Here is an 18802-nt window from a genome sequence, read left to right on the forward strand (position 1 = left end):
TTTGAATGATGAATTGAAATTGATAGGGTTTTTTCCAATAATTTACTTGGATTGGTTTGGCTTCCTACTTGATGAATTAGGCCAATTGAATTCCATCTTTGTTTGGTTTCTCTTCAGCTGTACTCAGTTATCTCAAGAAACTGCCCTGCAAGGTCCATTTTCCCAAATAGGGGAGAGATTTCACAATACTCAGCGCTTATCTTTGCTACTCCTTCAACCCCTCATGAATATCTCCTAAGTGCAGTGGTACTGTGTAGTGTCTTTTGGAGGCAGAAGATGATTATAAGAGAGAGAGGTAGGTGACAGATTTAAGATGCAAACACCTCAGATATCTTGCTTTTTAGAAACCCTTGCCATGTCACTGAGTTCCTTTTTTCTTTTTGTTTATTTTACTTTTGACATATTTGTCACAGGAATTTGATTGATGCAAGCTTAAAATAAGTGCTGCGGATGGACAAGTTCTCTGCCAAGCCTCTTTCATGTGATGCTTCAAGCATGTGTCGTTACGATCGACAGCCATCCTACATTTTGCAGAAAAATATCTCTACAAACAGAGAATGAGGAGTGTCTGAAATGGCTTCCAACAGACTGAGCATTTTGACACATACAGTGACTGCATTGACCCATAACACAGTATTGGGGAAAAGCCATCTCCCTCTGGGCCTCTGGTGGTGCTCAGAATTCAAACGATAAAAACTGTTGAGTAAGCATCTCACAACGTGCAGTCTTTCTTCACTCTCATTTAAGAGCACCAGTGTCATCGTCCTGTAAATGCTTCCACCCACAGTGGACTGTTTAGGTCATCTTCGGCAAATCACCTCGCCGTTTACATTTCACCTTCAACGATGAAGAGCCAGCTAGACGCCATTTCACCTCAACCAATAAAGTGCCAGCTCGACTTCAGATTTCATTGAAGTGGAAAATGTTATGTACCTTGGACTACAGGAGACATGGGATTCATTTTATCATGCCCTATCTTTGTGGTCATCACTACGGACAAGAAAAAGAAAAACAAACACAGAAGCATGCAGACCCTTAGCACATCTAAGTTATTTGTTATATTTAATTGCTTATGGTTTGTGGAAAACAGTCAAATACAGTTCCTTTAAAGCAATGACATCAGTATAGCTGACCAGCTAGGTAATTTCTTATCCACTAGATGACACAAATGCTCTATCTTTATGGACACACGTGTACTATTCGTCTGTGCATTCATGTTTCGGCATTTATACTGATTTACACACTTCTGTACTTATTCAATTACATTATAACCACACAAGCTGATGATTCAGAGTAATAATGATCCTAGGTATCAATTATGGATAGAGAGAAAGTAATCAGATCAGCATTGTCTTGTGTGTGCAATTATGGATAGAGAGAAAGGAATCAGATCAATTATGGATAGAGAGAAAGTAATCAGATCAGCATTGTCTTGTGTGTATCAATTATGGATAGTGAGAAAGGAATCAGATCAGCATTGTCTTGTGTGTGCAATATCCTGTTATTGAAATGCTCACTGCACCATATGCAGTTTAAACATCTTCTTTTGCTGCACAGTACGGCAAACTAAGTTAACCTAAATCATCCAGGTATTTGTTTTATCAGTTGCTGATCAGATGGAGACTTGGAGTCCTTTAGTGTGTTATTGTGCTGTCATGGCAAATGCATATTCTGGGGTGGTGCATCCCATAACCCCATGTTCCTGTTACTCTACAGGCAGACTCGTGCATGAAAGACATTCCCCCCTGAAGACGACCTCATCTCAGTGCTGATTTACAGCTCTCTACATCTTTCCTAGAGTGCGGAGGCCATGTCTGAGTTTTTCATTAGCACACAGATATTTCCCACACAGTTTGCCATGCACAATTTCATGTGTGTGCAATCAGTCATGTTTGTGTGTGTGTGTGTGTGTGTGTGTGTGTGTGTGTGTGTGTGTGTGTGTGTGTGTGTGTGTGTCCCACACAGTTTGAAATGCACAATTTCACAGGTTTCTGTTGGTGCTGCACTTTTCACTGTGTAGAGTGAATCCATCCATTGTCTGGAATAGACAAATGTAGACAAGCAAAGAGGAGAAATACACAGAAATTAACACGCACACACACACACACACACAGACACACACATACACACACACAGACACACACACACAAATTATTACCAAAAAAAATGTAACGTTGAACAAAAACGCTTATGTCAGCCAACAACTAACATAGCCAAACTCTACAATGTACTGTACATGGAAGCTATGACCTACAGTTTTACAGTCTTAAATAACTAAATACAATTTCTAAATATCTATCTAAAGGAACCTCATCACTTGACATATAATATACTCATAATGATGACATCACTTTGGAAGCAGCTACTGGCCCCTGAGGGACACCGTACATTCTCCTACACGCTCGGATAGAAAGGGGTGAGGGAGGAGTCTGCAAGTCTGCAACCCACTGCTAGATGCCACTCACTCCTACACGCTGCACTTTTAAAGGCTGAAAAAAAAAAACATTTTGAATTGTGGTTTTACAAAACAATTGTGAAATATTATTATATTATTGTTACAGTCCTCTTTATCCTCTAGGTGGCGGAGTTTATTTCTTTCTTTCTTTCAAATAAACACACTCTCACACACACACACACACACTATGTGATCAGACACCAGCTATTAATATACTTCAAAGAAATATAAAGATGTATTTTCAGCTGACATCCAGCAGACAACTGTCCAGATGAGTCTGGACACAACAGAGCAGTCATGAATCGGACTTGTTAGAATGGGCAAAGCATAAACTCCAGCACTGACATAAATGAATTAAGATTCATTATTTTATTTAAGACTACTGGTGAAAACTATTGATTGTTGATTGAAGGGGGCCAACATGCTACCACAAGCATTTTTGTGTGCATTTCAGATAAATGTGATGCTATTTTCTTCAAGTGGCATTATTTTTTTTTTGTTTGGTGCATGTTACTGTGAATTCTGGAGAATTTCCTGTGAATGATCCTGTGATCGGATAATTTTCCCTACAGCACTATGTTTTCCCCAGTAGTAAAACACACTCAAAAACATTCCATTTGCCAGAAAGAGGAAAGTTATGTTTCTGCACGCACATCTACCCACAATAATGCACATACACTATACAACAACTCTCCATAACTGTCTCTGGATTCTGCAGTAACAGAAATGTGTGATTATTTAAGATCGCTGGTGGAAACAGCTGAGTATTTGCTGATGCAAATCAGAAGTAACTTCTATCTCGGGTCTGCTATTTCTGTACCTTATAACCAGCAGGAAGTGATGCGTGTCTTGGGTTCCCCCACCCCTCAGCACCTGCAGATCCACTCAGCTGTAACAGTGCAGTTTCTGAGGGAGGTTTTTGTATGGGCCTTTTTCACTGTGTGAACATCCAGGTTTTACCCTTATCAGGAGTGTGTTGAAATAAGCAGTGATAATCTCCTGCATCCTCAGCTTGAACACCACTGATGGTAAGAGAATAATCTATCTTCTTCTGTTTCTCACTGCCACTGAACCTAGAGGAAACTCCAGAGGCTCTGTCTGAAATGTAGTATATCAGGAGTTTAGGAACCTCACCGGGTCTTTGATGGTACCAGGACACACATTGTTTAGTCTTGGTAGCACTATCCACACAGTCCATCTGAGGTGTGTGTTTACAGTCAATGGTGACGGTTTGACCAGGCCTGACTGACTGAGCTGCAGACTGAGTCACAGTGACCTGACCTAGCGACCCTGCAGAGAGAAATACACAGAGACAACAGATTTAATAACAGATTGAAAAGGTTTGAAATGACATTTTCCCAATCAAATCAAATGATTAATGAGCTATTTCACTACAGTTTGTCCAAAGAAATTAGTGTAAAGTACTAAGCTTGATCGTGTTGTGTGTGTTCATATCTACCGGTCATGCAGCAGGCAAGGGTCCAGATGACGATGGTGACAGCAGCCATGATGTCAGTTCTGTTAGTCTGTCGGTGAGTGATCTCTCTGTCCTCTCTATAAATGCTTTGACAGCACTGAAGCATGTAGGCCAATGCAAATGTGTTCGTCATGGAAATACACCTCTGATAATGTCTAGGTAAACTGAGTCAGCCATAACTACTCAGCATGCCTCACTAAAACTGTCATCTATTCTATCGGTAATAAATTAGGGTAACACATATGAACGATGAATAGTGGGTTTAGAACAAGGAACTGGTCTTAGGAAAGAGTGAGATACGTGGAAGGAAGAAAGAAATCCTAGTGCGATGCGTAGTGTACTCACTATGCCAACTGACCTGCTGTGATGATCTCAGGTGGTCTCTTCTCATCCTCTGTCTTCAGCTCTCTCTGCGTCCACTGCTTTTCCATTGGGTTCTCAGCTTTCTTTCAATTAACTTACATGAGAACCTGAGTCCATAGACAAAATCTTGTTTTCTTTTTACTTTAAACTTTAACTGTATTTCCACCCCTTAATGTGGGCATCAGACTTGGTGTGAATAAATAAATGTCTAGCCCCCAAATAAATCTGTTTCATTTAATTAAAGCTATCAGATTAACAGAAGCCATTCATTATAATTGTCATTCAAAGTCAGCGATTGCGCAATTCCGCTTCCAGTAACACAGGATGGGCTTCCCTAGGAATAATGGGAAGACATTCAGTAGTGTTGCCAGTGGTTGTGCAACACGCTCCGCAAGGAGTTGGAACTCTTACCGCTATAGTTTTACTGTAATTGATAGCCACCACACTGCAACCTTCTGAGTAATCACAAAACTCGACCGTTACCTACCTTCCTATCAGCTGAAACAGAACGAAGAAAACTAAGCTAAAAAAATAAAACAGTTTACAGGATTGGTGTGAGTGAAAGCAATAGCTAGAATAATGCCAGATCGCATACTTTGCCTTCTTGTCTCTACAGTATTTCTGTAGGTCATGCTGTACAATCATGCGTTGTTGCTAGGGACTGCATAACCAAATTCTGGTTCAGGGGAATTTCTTTGTCATCAACTAAACTACTAAAATCACTGACTAATTATAATCATTAAAGAGAGGATGTCGAAGGGCTTTGGATAATTTGTTCGTTTTTAAACTAAAATGAACTTCTGCAATTTAAATTCTACATAGATCCCTTCAATGTTTTATTACAAAAACTTTATTCAGCGACAAGAGCAAGTAAATTCTGTAATACTTATGGAAAATAATGTGAATTATAGGCCGTCTGACTTAACGAAGGTTCAAGTGTTCCAGCTAGCTGTAGCCCGCCTGAGTGCCAGAGGTTTTTGTATTGCCGCTCAATGCATCTGAATCACTGTGGTACACTTTTGGCGGCGGAACACGACTAACCGTTCAATGTAAGTAGAGAAACTTTCCTAAAGTAACGAGTTGTTCAAATTAACTGTCAGTGTGTGGTGTTTCGTAAATATGTTTTATTATTTGTCACCTAGTTCATTGATACATTCTTAAATAAAATAAGTTGCTATAACATATCCAGGGCATGACAACGTATTTGCAAAGGAAGACATTTTAACTGAAGGCAAAGTTAAACTTTCCATCAATAAGCTTGTAAACCTGAATAGATTAAGATTCAACATTCACTGGTATTCTGGGTGTAGCCTGCATGTATTCCTCAACATTTATGAGGGTTAAATTCAAAACAAATCTCTTCAACACAAAATAAGTTAAACAAAAAGTTAAATAATGCATATTGATCACTAAGGTATGGATATGCGATATGATGATTAACCACGGAGAAATCCAAGTTATTTGTACCTTAAGCTTTTTCACTTTCTATTTTCTTCAACAGTGAACGATGCTCAGCCTAAGCTGACTGTACTACCACCCTCCAGCGTGGAGCTGCAGCAGGGGACGGCAACACTCGTGTGTCTGGCCAAATACGGATTCCCCTCTGATTGGAAGCTGAGCTGGAGGGTAGACGGCAGCATCTTGAGCTCCGGAGTGACGGTGAGCCCCGGTATCCTGGAGAAGGACGGCCGTTATGGCTGGAGCAGCACTCTGTCTCTGCCCGCGGAGCAGTGGAGGAAGACGGTGCTGGTTACCTGCGAAGCCAATCAGGGATCCCAGAATCCAGTCAGCACATCTCTGAAACCAAACGAATGCTCATAACGTCACAAAGTTGACTTAACTGTATTCTTGCTTATTTTCTTCATCTGGAAATCTTGTCGGTTAAGGTTGGATGCGCAATAAAGTGGGCATTTCCTTTCACAATTTGTGCGTAATTGACTCATTTCTGTCGAATGATATACAAAACTTCTGAAATAACTGCAAATAAATGAAGAAATAAATAGTATTGAAATCATGGGCGGAGCGGACAAAGTTGTTGATGGGGGTGATGGATGGCGACGGATGACAATTTTTACCCAGTAAAATAATTTTCTCCACTCCAGTTAGAGACCCCTATAAAAGATTCTGGGCTTTTCATAAAACACTCGGGAAAACATTCAGGTGGGCAGACAAACAGGAAGTCGGGGCTGGGGCTGAGTGACAGTTGAGTTGAGCTGGACTGGAGTTCACTCGATGGGCATTATTTGAACGATCGAAGCACACGGTCTGAAGCGCATGGCGCCAGTGCATTTCAGTCCAAATCCACTTTTGCTAGTTTAGTATGGAAGAAATAGTCTTGGTTCGACTTTTAATTAATCATGGGTGTGTTTTGGTCGTAACATGCAAAACATTTATCAGAGTTTAATAATGGCTGATTTAACAAGTAGTAAGAAAGAACACTTCACTGCAGAGCAAGGATCTGCTCTTGCACAGATCGTCTACTGCGACAGCAGAATTCCACCTACAGCTGATGGTGTGACAAAAATCACAGTCACTTTGTGTCACAGCATAGCACTATTAAGCACATACACATGTCCTCAGAGCACAGTGTGTGTGTACACGTGTTATATTATAGACTCGTTTATAATGGCCATAAGATCATTTCGATTCAGATCACAATATGCAGTTTAAAGAGTTTCTGTTGCTGCACTGTACTAAGTTAACCTAAATCATCCAGGTAGTTGTTTTATCAGTTGCTGATCAGATGGAGACTTGGAGTCCTTCAGTGTGTTATCGTGCAGTCATGTCAAATGCATATTCTGGGGGGATACATCCTCTAACTCCATGTTCCTGTTACTCTACAGGCAGACTCGTGAATGAAAGACATTCCCCCCTGAAGAGGACCTCATCTCAGTGCTGATTTACAGCTCTCTCCATCTTTCCTAGAGTGCGGAGGCCATGTCTGAGTTTTTCATTAGCACACAGATATTTCCCACACAGTTTGCCATGCACAATTTCACAGACTTCTGTTGGTGCTGCACTTTTCACTGTATATATATATATATATATATATTAATATATATATAAATATATATCATTGACCCTCCCCCTTTCCTAGCTCTACAAGGAATGAAGTGCTCTCTGGCTGGTCTTCCACAAGCAATTAACCCCATTTCTCTTGAATAACCCAGGTGTGGATGCCTCCCTGCCTCTCTGTCTATTTGTGTGTTCCTGTATCCCACCCGGTGTGTACGATACTCTCTGAACCCCGCTGTCCCATCCCAAGCTGGAAGCTGAACACTCTGGCACTCATCGCAACAGCTTCACTAAACAGCTGAAGGTCACTCAGTCGGCCTGTCAGATGATCAATCTCTTTTTCTAAATTATGAGACTAATTAACCAGAAAAAAAATAGTTATTGAAGTGAAGGAGACAGATGGACACTGAGGCAGCCATTTAAAGGTGGGGAAATGTGTGTGTGTTGAGGGTGGCGGGGGCGTTGGAGGCGTGTGTTTCTGTGTTTTTGGGTACTTGTGGGTAGGTGTGTAGTTTGCACATGTGATAACTGGTCATGCCAGACGTGTTCATGCAGGACTGGTGTTGTGGTTCTGTTCTGCAGGATCCCTTTGACTGTATTGATCTTCAGGTTGACCTCATAATGTATGTGAACCAAACCACATGTACACACACACACACACGCTGACACAAATGACTGAATGCACACACACATTAATGAACAAAGAAACACACACACACATGTGATCAGACACAGAAAAAAACCCAAAGGCCCGGTATCATCCCCACCAACCTCAGGTGAGAAAGGGAAACAGACAGTGATGGTTGAACCTCCTCATGTTTTATAAATGACCATCACTATCAGTTTTAAAAGCCCAGAGCAACAGAGTGAGGCTTCCCCAGCCTTTTCATACCTGCTGCCATCACAAGAACATCAGTTATTCCCCTGGTCATATTAGAAGGCTAGAAGTGGTCTTACTTTGGCTCTGTGTGTCACTGACACATTTACACACAGGCAATCAGACTTACCATCACAACTGCATTGGCCTACATACTTCAGTGCTCTCAAATCATTTATAGAGGAGACAGGGAGGACACTCACCAACAAACTAACAGAACTGACATCATGGCTGCTGTCACCAACGTTACACCACCTGTTAAAGCACCCCGCCATTCAGCTAAGATGAACATCCTTGTAATGTCAGTCAGAGTCCATGCAAATATGCGGTATTGCCTCTCACTGAGTGATGCTATTTGTGTATCCAGTACCCGTGTCTTTGACTTCCCCCTCTGCACCACCCGAGGGCCAAGCCAGCTGCAGTTACTCAGGGAGGTTTTTGTACGGCGCTTTTTCACTGTGTGAACATCCAGGTCTCACCCTCTTTATGCCCACTCTGACAGTAGTACTCCCCTGCGTCTCTACCCTGGACATCACTGATGGTCAGATTAAACTGAGTGTGGGTTCCGTCCTCACTGCCACTGAACCTGGAGGAAACTCCAGAGGCTCTGTCTGATGTGTGGTGTATCAGGAGTGTAGGAACCTCACCGGGTCTTTGATGGAACCAGGACATGCACTTTTTAGTTTTGGTAGCACTATCCACACAGAACACAGCAGGTGTGTGTTTACAGTCAATGGTGACGGTTTGACCAGGCCTGACTGACTGAGCTGCAGACTGAGTCACAGTGACCTGACCCAGCGACCCTGCAGAGAGAAATACACAGAGACAAAAGGATTAACAGATGCAGAAGGTTTGAAATTACATTCTCCCAATAAACTCAAATAACAATTCAGCAGGTTCACTTCAGCTAAATATTAAGCTTGATCATGTTGTGTGGGATCATATCTACCGGTCATGCAGCAGGCAAGGGTCCAGATGACGATGGTGACAGCAGCCATGATGTCAGTTCTGTTAGTCTGTCGGTGAGTGTCCTCCCTGTCTCCTCTATAAATGCTTTGAGAGCACTGAAGCATGTAGGCCAATGCAAATGTGGTCTCTAAGGAAATACACCTCTGATAATGTCTAGGTAAACTGAGTCAGCCATAACTACTCAGCATGCCTCACTAAAACTGTCATCTATTCTATCGGTAATAGATTAGGGTAACACATATGAACGTAAATAGTGGGTTTAGAACAAGGCACTGGTCTTAGGAAAGAGTGAGATACATGGAAGGAAGAATGGTCTTTAAGGAAATAGACCCACAGTAACGTACAGGTAGAACTATTGTGGAATGGAGCGATCCTCATTTGCCCATTTTATTTCATAAATCAAGTGGGTGTGTTGACACTAGGTTGCTGTGTTAATGCAACTGTGCAAATACAAACCACAATCCCACCTTGGAAGCAAAGCCGAGGGAGGGAGGAACAGAGAGGTATGTTTTCATATCTTTGGCTAAAGCCAACTTATTTTGCAGTCATACTTGACTCAAGTCTTACTGAACACAATCAAATGAATCATCCCACTCCCATGTTGTCTGACAATCTCACATATGCTTGGACTGTAATAATGATTCAGGAGTTAAAGCAGGGCCATCAGTCTGTGGTGAATCTGTCGTGGCACATCAACCAAACTGACTCTCATTTCCCAGGAGACCCGTCTGCTATTTTAGGAGCGAGACGCCTGTCCTGCTCATGCAAATCTCAGGCACGCTCTCCTGCCCCCCTCACCCCCCCCCCCCCCCCCCCCCCCCGGCCCCAGGGGAGCAGGACACCTGTGGGTGACTTACTCAGGAGGGGATCCTGGGTGACATGCAAAACAGGAAGTAAGGGCTGGGGCTGGGTGATAGAGACGGTTGTTACGGCAGGGAAATTTACTCTGTTGTCGTTTGAGCTAGACTTAAGTTAACCCTAAATATCTTATAAAATGTGTTGAAGAAACGTCATTGCTTTCAGTTATTCATTTAAAAAAACAAAAATCAAATCAGCATTTGACAGATAGCAACTGTCTGTATGAAACAGAAGCATGAGAAGTGGACATCCCTGACCTGCTACTCTGTGAAACTGCTGCCATCATGTGTCACAGATTCGTCACAACACAATTATGGGTGGGGGCTAAGCCATCACTAGGGGGTCTTACTTACTTACTTACTATTTTAACTGACAGGAAGGTAACGTTGAAGTTGTGTGATGACACTGAGAGTTGCAGCTATCAATTATAAGCAGAGAGTAAACTCCTTGTTTCATACTCCATGCAGAGCGTGATGCACAGACAAATGGCAAGACCAGTCTTTCAGTCTTTCTTTCTTGTGCCCTTCCTGTATTCTTTGAAACACAATGGTGCGGAAGTCACCCAGCGGAAGTCAACACGTGTGTTTAATATCTAGGCTAGGGTGGCATTGGTCTGTCTGTATGTTCTCCTGACACTTACATTTCCATGTCGGATGGACTCTTAGCTCTCTCGCTCTCTCCCTCACTCTCCCTCTCACTCCCTCTCTCTCCCTCTCTCTCTCTCTCCATCACCCTATCTTTCTTTCATCCCCTTTTTTCTCTCACACTACATCAGCTGATGGTCTGACATATATCACAGTCACTTTGTCTCATTGATTGCACGGCACAGTCAGCCACATCTGCATGTCCACAGGGCACAGTGTGTGTGTGTGTTTTGCGTCTCTGTGTAATGTGTGGAGAATATTGGTGTTTTCATATTTGTTTTTTAATAGTTGCAACTTTTGTGAATCCACCACATATCACATCTACATCACACGTAAACTGGCACCAAAAGCCTCCCCACGTTGAGGCGCCACGTTCATTAACTCATTCAAGCGGTCAGCCAGAGCTTCCTGTCTGCAGATCTTGTGTGTCTTGTTGTGTCCTTCTCTCTCCCTCTCTCCAATGTAGCAGGTTGTGTGCGTTTGAGCTCTGTTGCATAGCAAACGTGGGATATACCAACACCCCACCCATCAGACCGGCATTCCACAGAGTACTTGTAACCCTGCAACCACAACTAACTTCAGAGCTAAAATAGAGTTATGTTATAATACAGTGTAATAGTTGGTGATTTGACCTGACATTTGCAATAAAAAACGACAATATTTCATGTGTGTGCAGTCATGTCATCAGTCATGTTTGTGTGTGTGTGTGTGTGTGTGTGTGTGTGTGTGTGTGTGTGTGTGTGTGTGTGTGTGTATGTGTGTGTGTGTGTGTGTGTGTTTGTGTGTGTGTGTGTGTCAGTTTGACATTGCCTGAGTGCTAGTTATCAGAGCAGATAAATACACACTGCTGAAGACCAGCTGATTCTAACCCTGATCAGCAGAGCTGGTGTTCTTTTCTTGCATCACCTCCCCCAGTGCACATTTCACACACATGGCAACATGTAACGCACGTCAACACATATCACACACAGCACTACGTAACACACGGCAACACGTAAAGCATAGCAACACGTAACGCACAGAAACACATAACGCACGGCAAAGCTTCCCATGAAGCACAGATGATGACAGTTCATCTTGTTAATAATTCAGTCCAATATAAACGCACAGGGACCCTTCCATATTGTGGGAAACCCAGATTACATCACGCATCTGCACCATAATTACTTGGGCTATAATATTGTGGCATGGCATTAGCTAAGACTTCCTGAAAGTGTGGATGTGTATGCCTGCAAGTCTGTGAGAGAAAGTAAAGCCCATTCTCTAGCTCTCTGAGTCACACGTCAATATGGTCCAACTGGGCTGTGTGTGTGTGTGTGTGTGTGTAATGTTGTGTTGAGTTGACACAGGCACACACATACATATACTGCACATACACAGGCATACACACACACACACACACACACACATACACACAATCACAGTCTGTATTCCTTTGTGTTGTCAGCATCTGTTGGTACTTGCAGTATGAGGAATCGTGGCAACTGCACTTCAAAAGCGTAAAAGGAGGCTGCAGTGTAAGAAGAGCACCACAAGCCTACCTGTGGCTATGTCATCATCTATCAGAGCACTAATAACCTAGACTCTATGTCATCAGCTATCAGAGCACTTATAACCTCCTAGACTCTATGTCATCAGCTATCAGAGCACTTATAACCTCCTAGACTCTATGTCATCATCTATCAGAGCACTAATAACCTAGACTCTATGTCATCAGCTATCAGAGCACTTATAACCTCCTAGACTCTATGTCATCAGCTATCAGAGCACTTATAACCTCCTAGACTCTATGTCATCAGCTATCAGAGCACTTATAACCTCCTAGACTCTATGTCATCAGCTATCAGAGCACTTATAACCTCCTAGACTCTATGTCATCAGCTATCAGAGCACTAATAACCTCCTAGACTCTAGCCTGCCCATGAACGCCTCTGAAAATGTCTCCTCAATCCGTATACTGTCTAGATTAAGAGATTTATTTATTTATTACCACAAACTATCTTCTTGACCGATTCATACATGTCCACACAGACAGGAGAGAGGCTCTGGCCACAGCATACATGTCCACACAGACAGCAGAGAGGCTCTGGCCACAGCATACATGTCCACACAGACAGCAGAGAGGCTCTGGCCACAGCACAAGTGTGGATGCCTCCCTGCCTCTCTGTGTATTTGTGTCTTCCTGTATCCCACCCGGTGTGTACGATACTCTCTGAACCCCGCTTTCCCATCCCAAGTTGGAATTTGAACACTCTGGCACTCATCGCAACAGGTTCACTAAACAGCTCAGTGTCACTCAGTCGGCCTGTCAGCGGATTCATCTTTTTTCTAAATTACTTGACTAATATAATTTGACTGATTAACCAGAAAAAAATAGTTTTTGTAGTGAGGGAGACAGATGGACACTGAGGCAGCAATTTAAAGGTGGGGAATGTGTGTGTGTTGAGGGTGGCGGGGGCGTTGGAGGCGTGTGCTTCTGTGTTTTTGGGTACTTGTAGGTAGGTGTGTAGTTTGCACATGTGAGAGCTGGTCATGCCAGACGTGTTCATGCAGGACTGTTGTTGTGGTTCTGTTCCTGCAGGTTCCCTTTGACTGTATTGATCTTCAGGTTGACCTCATAATGTATGTGAACCAAACCAGATGCACACACACACACGCTCACACTAATGACCGAATGAACACACACATTAATGAACAAATAAACACACACACACACACACACACACACATGTGATCAGACACAGAAAATCCAGAGGCCTGGTATAATCCCCACCCACCTCATGTGAGAAAGGGAAACAGTGATGGTTAAACCTCCTCATGTGTTTATAAATGACCATCACTATCAGTTTTAAAAGCCCAGAGCAGCAGAGTGAGGCTTCCCATACCTGCTGCCATCACAAGAACATCAGTTATTCCCCTCGTCACATTAGAAGGCTAGAAATGGTCTTACTGTGGCTCTGTGTGTCACTGACACATTTACACACAGGAACTCAGACTTACCATCACACCTCTACTTTCAGGTCCTGTACCATATGACCTCTTTTCATATGAAAAATCTAGAACTAGCCACTAAGTTTTTCTGAAAGGTTACATGCACACACACACACACACACACACACACACACACACACACAGACAGAGAGAGAGAGAGAGAGAGAGCGAGAGCGAGAGCAAGAGAGAGAGAGAGACCAGTAGCATTGCTGTTAAAACTCCCTGCCATTCAGCCAAGATGAACATCCTTGTAATGTCAGTCAGAGTCCATGCAAATATGCGGTATTGCCTCTCACTGAGTGATGCTATTTGTGTATCCAGTACCCGTGTCTTTGACTTCCCCCTCTGCACCACCCGAGGGCCAAGCCAGCTGCAGTTACTCAGGGAGGTTTTTGTACGGCGCTTTTTCACTGTGTGAACATCCAGGTCTCACCCTCTTTATGCTCACTCTGACAGTAGTAGTCCCCTGCGTCTCCACCCTGGACATCACTGATGGTCAGAGTAAACTGAGTGTGGGTTCCGTCCTCACTGCCACTGAACCTAGAGGAAACTCCAGAGGCTCTGTCTGAAGTGGAGTATATCAGGAGTGTAGGAACCTCTCCGGGTCTTTGATGGTACCAGGACATGCAGTATTTAGTCTTAGTAGCACTATCCACACAGTTTATTGCAGGTGTGTGTTTACAGTCAATGGTGACGCTTTGACCAGGCCTGACTGACTGAGCTGCAGACTGAGTCACAGTGACCTGACCCAGCGACCCTGCAGAGAGAAATATACAGACAAAAGGATTAACAAATGCAGAAGGTTTGAAATGACATTTTCCCAATAAACTCAAATAACAATTCAGCAGGTTCACTTCAGCTAAATATTAAGCTTGATCGTGTTGTGTGGGTTCATATCTACCGGTCATGCAGCAGGCGAGGGTCCAGATGACGATGGTGACAGCAGCCATGATGTCAGTTCTGTTAGTCTGTCGGTGAGTGTCCTCCCTGTCTCCTCTATAAATGCTTTGAGAGCACTGAAGCATGTAGGCCAATGCAAATGTGGTCTCTAAGGAAATACACCTCTGATAATGTCTAGGTAAACTGAGTCAGCCATAACTACTCAGCATGCCTCACTAAAACTCTATCTATAATAGATTAGGGTAAAACATATGAACGATGAATAGTGGGTTTAGAACAAGGCACTGGTCTTAGGAAAGAGTGAGATACATGGAAGGAAGAATGGTCTTTAAGGAAATAGACCCACAGTAACGTACAGGTAGAACTATTGTTGAATGGAGCTTTCCTCATTTACCCATTTTATTTCATGAATCAAGTGGGTGTGTTGACACTAGGTTGCTGTGTTAATGCAACTGTGGAAATACAAACCATAATCCCACCTTGAAAGCAAAGCCGAGGGAGGGAGGAACAGAGAGGTATGTTTTCATATCTTTGGCTAAAGCCAACTTATTTTGCAGTCTTACTTGATTCTACTGAACACAATCAAATGAATCCTCCCACTCCCATGTTGTCTGACAATATCACATATGTTTGGACTGTAATAATGATTCAGGAGTTAAAGCAGGGCCATCAGTCTGTGGTGAATCTGTCGTGGCACATCAACCAAACTGACTCTTATTCCCCAGGAGACCCGTCTGCTAATTTAGGAGCGAGACGCCTGTCCTGCTCATGCAAATCTCAGGCACGCTCTCCTGCCCCCCAACCCCCCCCCCCCCCCCCCCCCCCCCCGGCCCCAGGGGAGCAGGACACCTGTGGGTGACTCACTCAGGAGGGGATCCTGGGTGACATGCAAAACAGGAAGTAAGGGCTGGGGCTGGGGCTGGGGCCAGTTGTTACGGCAGGGAAATTTACTCTGTTGTCTTTTGAGCTAGACTTGAGTTAACCCTAAATATCTTATACGACATGTAGAAGAAACACTTCTTGAAGTAATAGTCATTGCTTTTAGTTATTCATTTTTTTTTTTATCAAATCAGCAACTGTCTGTATGAAACAGAAGCATGAGAAGTGGACATGCCTGAAACTGCTGCCATCATGTGTCACAGATACGTCACAACACAATTATGGGTGGGGGCTAAGCCATCACTAGGGGGGTCTGACTTACTGACTATTTTAACTGACAGGAAGGTAACATTGAAGTTTTGTGATGACACTGAGGGCTGTAATATCTGTTGTGACTGTTTGTCACATACTCCATACTGTAGTCCAAGGTGTACGTTCAGGAATGACGTATTGACGGCAGTTGGAAAAACACTGAGAGTTGCAGCTCAATTATAAGCAGAGAGTAAACTCCTTTTTTCACACTCCATGCAGAGCATGCTGCACAGACAAATGGCAAGACCAGTCTTTCTTGTGCCCTTCCTGTATTCTTTGAAACACAATGGTGCGGAAGTCACCCAGCGGAAGTCAACACGTATGTTTAATATGCAGGCTAAGGTGGCTTTAGTCTGTCTGTATGTTCTCCTGACACTTACATTTCCATGTCGGATGGACTCTTAGCTCTCTCTCTCTCTCTCACTCTCCCTCACTCTCCCTCTCTCTCCCTCTCTCTCCCTCTCTCTCTCTCAGCTGATGGTCTGACATATATCACAGTGACTTTGTCTCATTGATTGCACGGCACAGTCAGCCACATCTGCATGTCCACAGGGCACAGTGTGTGTGTGTGTTTTGCGTCTCTGTGTAATGTGTGGAGAATATTGGTGTTTTCATATTCGTTTTTTAATAGTTGCAACTTTTGTGAATCCACCACATATCACATCTACATCACACGTAAACTGGCACCAAAAGCCTCCCCACGTTGAGGCGCCACGTTCATTAACTCATTCAAGCGGTCAGCCAGAGCTTCCTGTCTGCAGATCTTGACACCTTACACAGCGAGGCAGGTGAGGGAACACTGCCACCTTTGGAAGACAAAGGGATGCAAGGCCAACACAGAAGATACTTACACTACACTATGGATGATATTTCCAAATCATCCCTCCTTCTCTCTCTCTCTCCATCGTAGCGCGTTGTGTCCTTCTCTCTCTCTCTCTCCATCGTAGCAGGTTGTGTGCGTTTGAGCTCTGTTGCATAGCAAACGTGGGATATACCAACACCCCACCCATCAGACCGGCATTCCACAGAGTACTTGTAACCCTGCAACCATAACTAACTTCAGAGCTAAAATAGAGTTATGTTATAATACAGTGTAATAGTTGGTGATTTGACCTGACATTTGCAATAAAAAACGACAATATTTCATGTGTGTGCAGTCATGTCATCAGTCATGTTTGTGTGTGTGTGTGTGTGTGTGTGTGTGTGTGTGTGTGTGTATGTGTGTGTGTGTGTGTGTGTGTGTGTGTTTGTGTGTGTGTGTGTGTGTCAGTTTGACATTGCCTGAGTGCCAGTTATCAGAGCAGATAAATACACAGTGCTGAAGACCAGCTGATTCTAACCCTGATCAGCAGAGCTGGTGTTCTTTTCTTGCATCACCTCCCCCAGTGCACATTTCACACACATGGCAACATGTAACGCACGTCAACACATATCACACACAGCACTACGTAACACACGGCAACACGTAACGCATAGCAACACGTAACGCACAGAAACACATAACGCACGGCAAAGCTTCCCATGAAGCACAGATGATGACAGTGCATCTTATTAATAATTCAGTCCAATATAAACGCACAGGGACACTTCCATATTGTGGTAAACCCAGATTACATCACGCATCTGCACCATAATTACTTGGGCTATAATATTGTGGCATGGCATTAGCTAAGACTTCCTGAAAGTGTGGATGTGTGTATGTGTATGCGTGTGCCTGTGTAAACTCAACACAACATTACACACACACACACACACACACACAAACACACACACACACACACACACACACACACACACACACACACACACACACACACACACACACACACACACAGTCTGTATTTCTTTGTGTTGTCAGCATCTGTTGGCTGTTGCAGTATGAGCAATCGTGGCGACTGCACTTCAAAAGCGTAAAAGGAAGCTGCAGTGTAAGTGGAGCAGCACAAGCCTAAGTGTGCACACATGCACACATGTCCACACAGACAGCAGAGAGGCTCTGGCCACAGCATACATGTCCATACAGACAGCAGAGAGGCTCTGGCCACAGCATACATGTCCATACAGACAGCAGAGAGGTTCTGGCCACAGCACACATGTCCACACATGTCCACACAGACAGCAGAGAGGCTCTGGACACAGCATACATGTCCACACAGACAGCAGAGAGGCTCAGGCCACAGCATACATGTCCACACAGACAGCAGAGAGGCTCAGGCCACAGCATAGAAGTCACAGTTGTTTCAAAGATGTCACGGAGGTGTGTTGCTATGCAACTGCAATTTCAGAACGATTTCACAGACATGGACTGTGAGTGTGAAAGAGAGCGGGTGAGAAAGAGAGAAAGAGAAAGAGAGAGAGAGAGAGAGAGAGAGAGAGAGTGAGAGAGAGAGGAGAGAGAGAGAGAGAGAGAGAGAGAGAGAGAGAGAGCTCAGACAATGCTGAGGGGACTTATGTAACTTTCAAATATACACCACTTTCTACATCCTGTGCCTATTGGAAATGTCATCTATTGAGAAAGAGAGAAATTATTTTCATTATACTACCCCTCTGGTTGCTGGGCAACTTGTGAGATCCGTGGTGATTTTAAAAGCACTTACAGTAATTGTATGGAACCAAAATACACATCTGACTGTAATAAAACAGCTCCTGTGGTTTTAACTACATACCATACATACATTGGGAGTTGTAGAACAAAGGTAAGGTAAGCCTCTACAATACATATGCAAAAAGAGAAATCTCATACTTATTTCATATTTCTCAAACTGAACACCTCCAAGGCATCTATGAACAAATTGTTCTCATACTCGTTCGCATTCAGGATTTATTCTTATTTTGCTAGTACCCATTGATTTCTGTAATTCACCAAAATGTTCGCTCTTCTCTTAGGTAAGACAATGTTTTATGAGTGGTCAAGAGCACTCTTGGGCATGTAACCAAATCGGCTACAACCACATCTATGGCACATGATGTTACACATGTTCAACCATCATATCACTTCAAGCCCCATATGCAATGGCACATGTAACACATGTTATGTACTGTATGCCTAATGCTTTTTCAAC

At 43.4% G+C, this 18802-nt stretch overlaps 2 gene segments (V, D, J or C); one reads left to right on the forward strand and one right to left on the reverse strand.

Annotated features, from left to right (window-relative positions):
* Positions 1–4260: 4260 nt before the first annotated feature.
* On the forward strand, positions 4261–6215 carry LOC105906160. The segment is given in 2 exon segments: positions 4261–4269; positions 5769–6215. Coding segments are annotated over 2 exon segments (357 nt in total).
* A 2324-nt stretch (positions 6216–8539) lies between these two features.
* LOC105906159 lies at positions 8540–9376 on the reverse strand. The segment is given in 2 exon segments: positions 8540–8990; positions 9137–9376. Coding segments are annotated over 2 exon segments (474 nt in total).
* Between the last annotated feature and the right edge of the window lie 9426 nt (positions 9377–18802).

Source organism: Clupea harengus, chromosome 6, assembly GCF_900700415.2.
Source record: "Clupea harengus chromosome 6, Ch_v2.0.2, whole genome shotgun sequence".
Lineage (NCBI taxonomy): Eukaryota > Metazoa > Chordata > Actinopteri > Clupeiformes > Clupeidae > Clupea > Clupea harengus.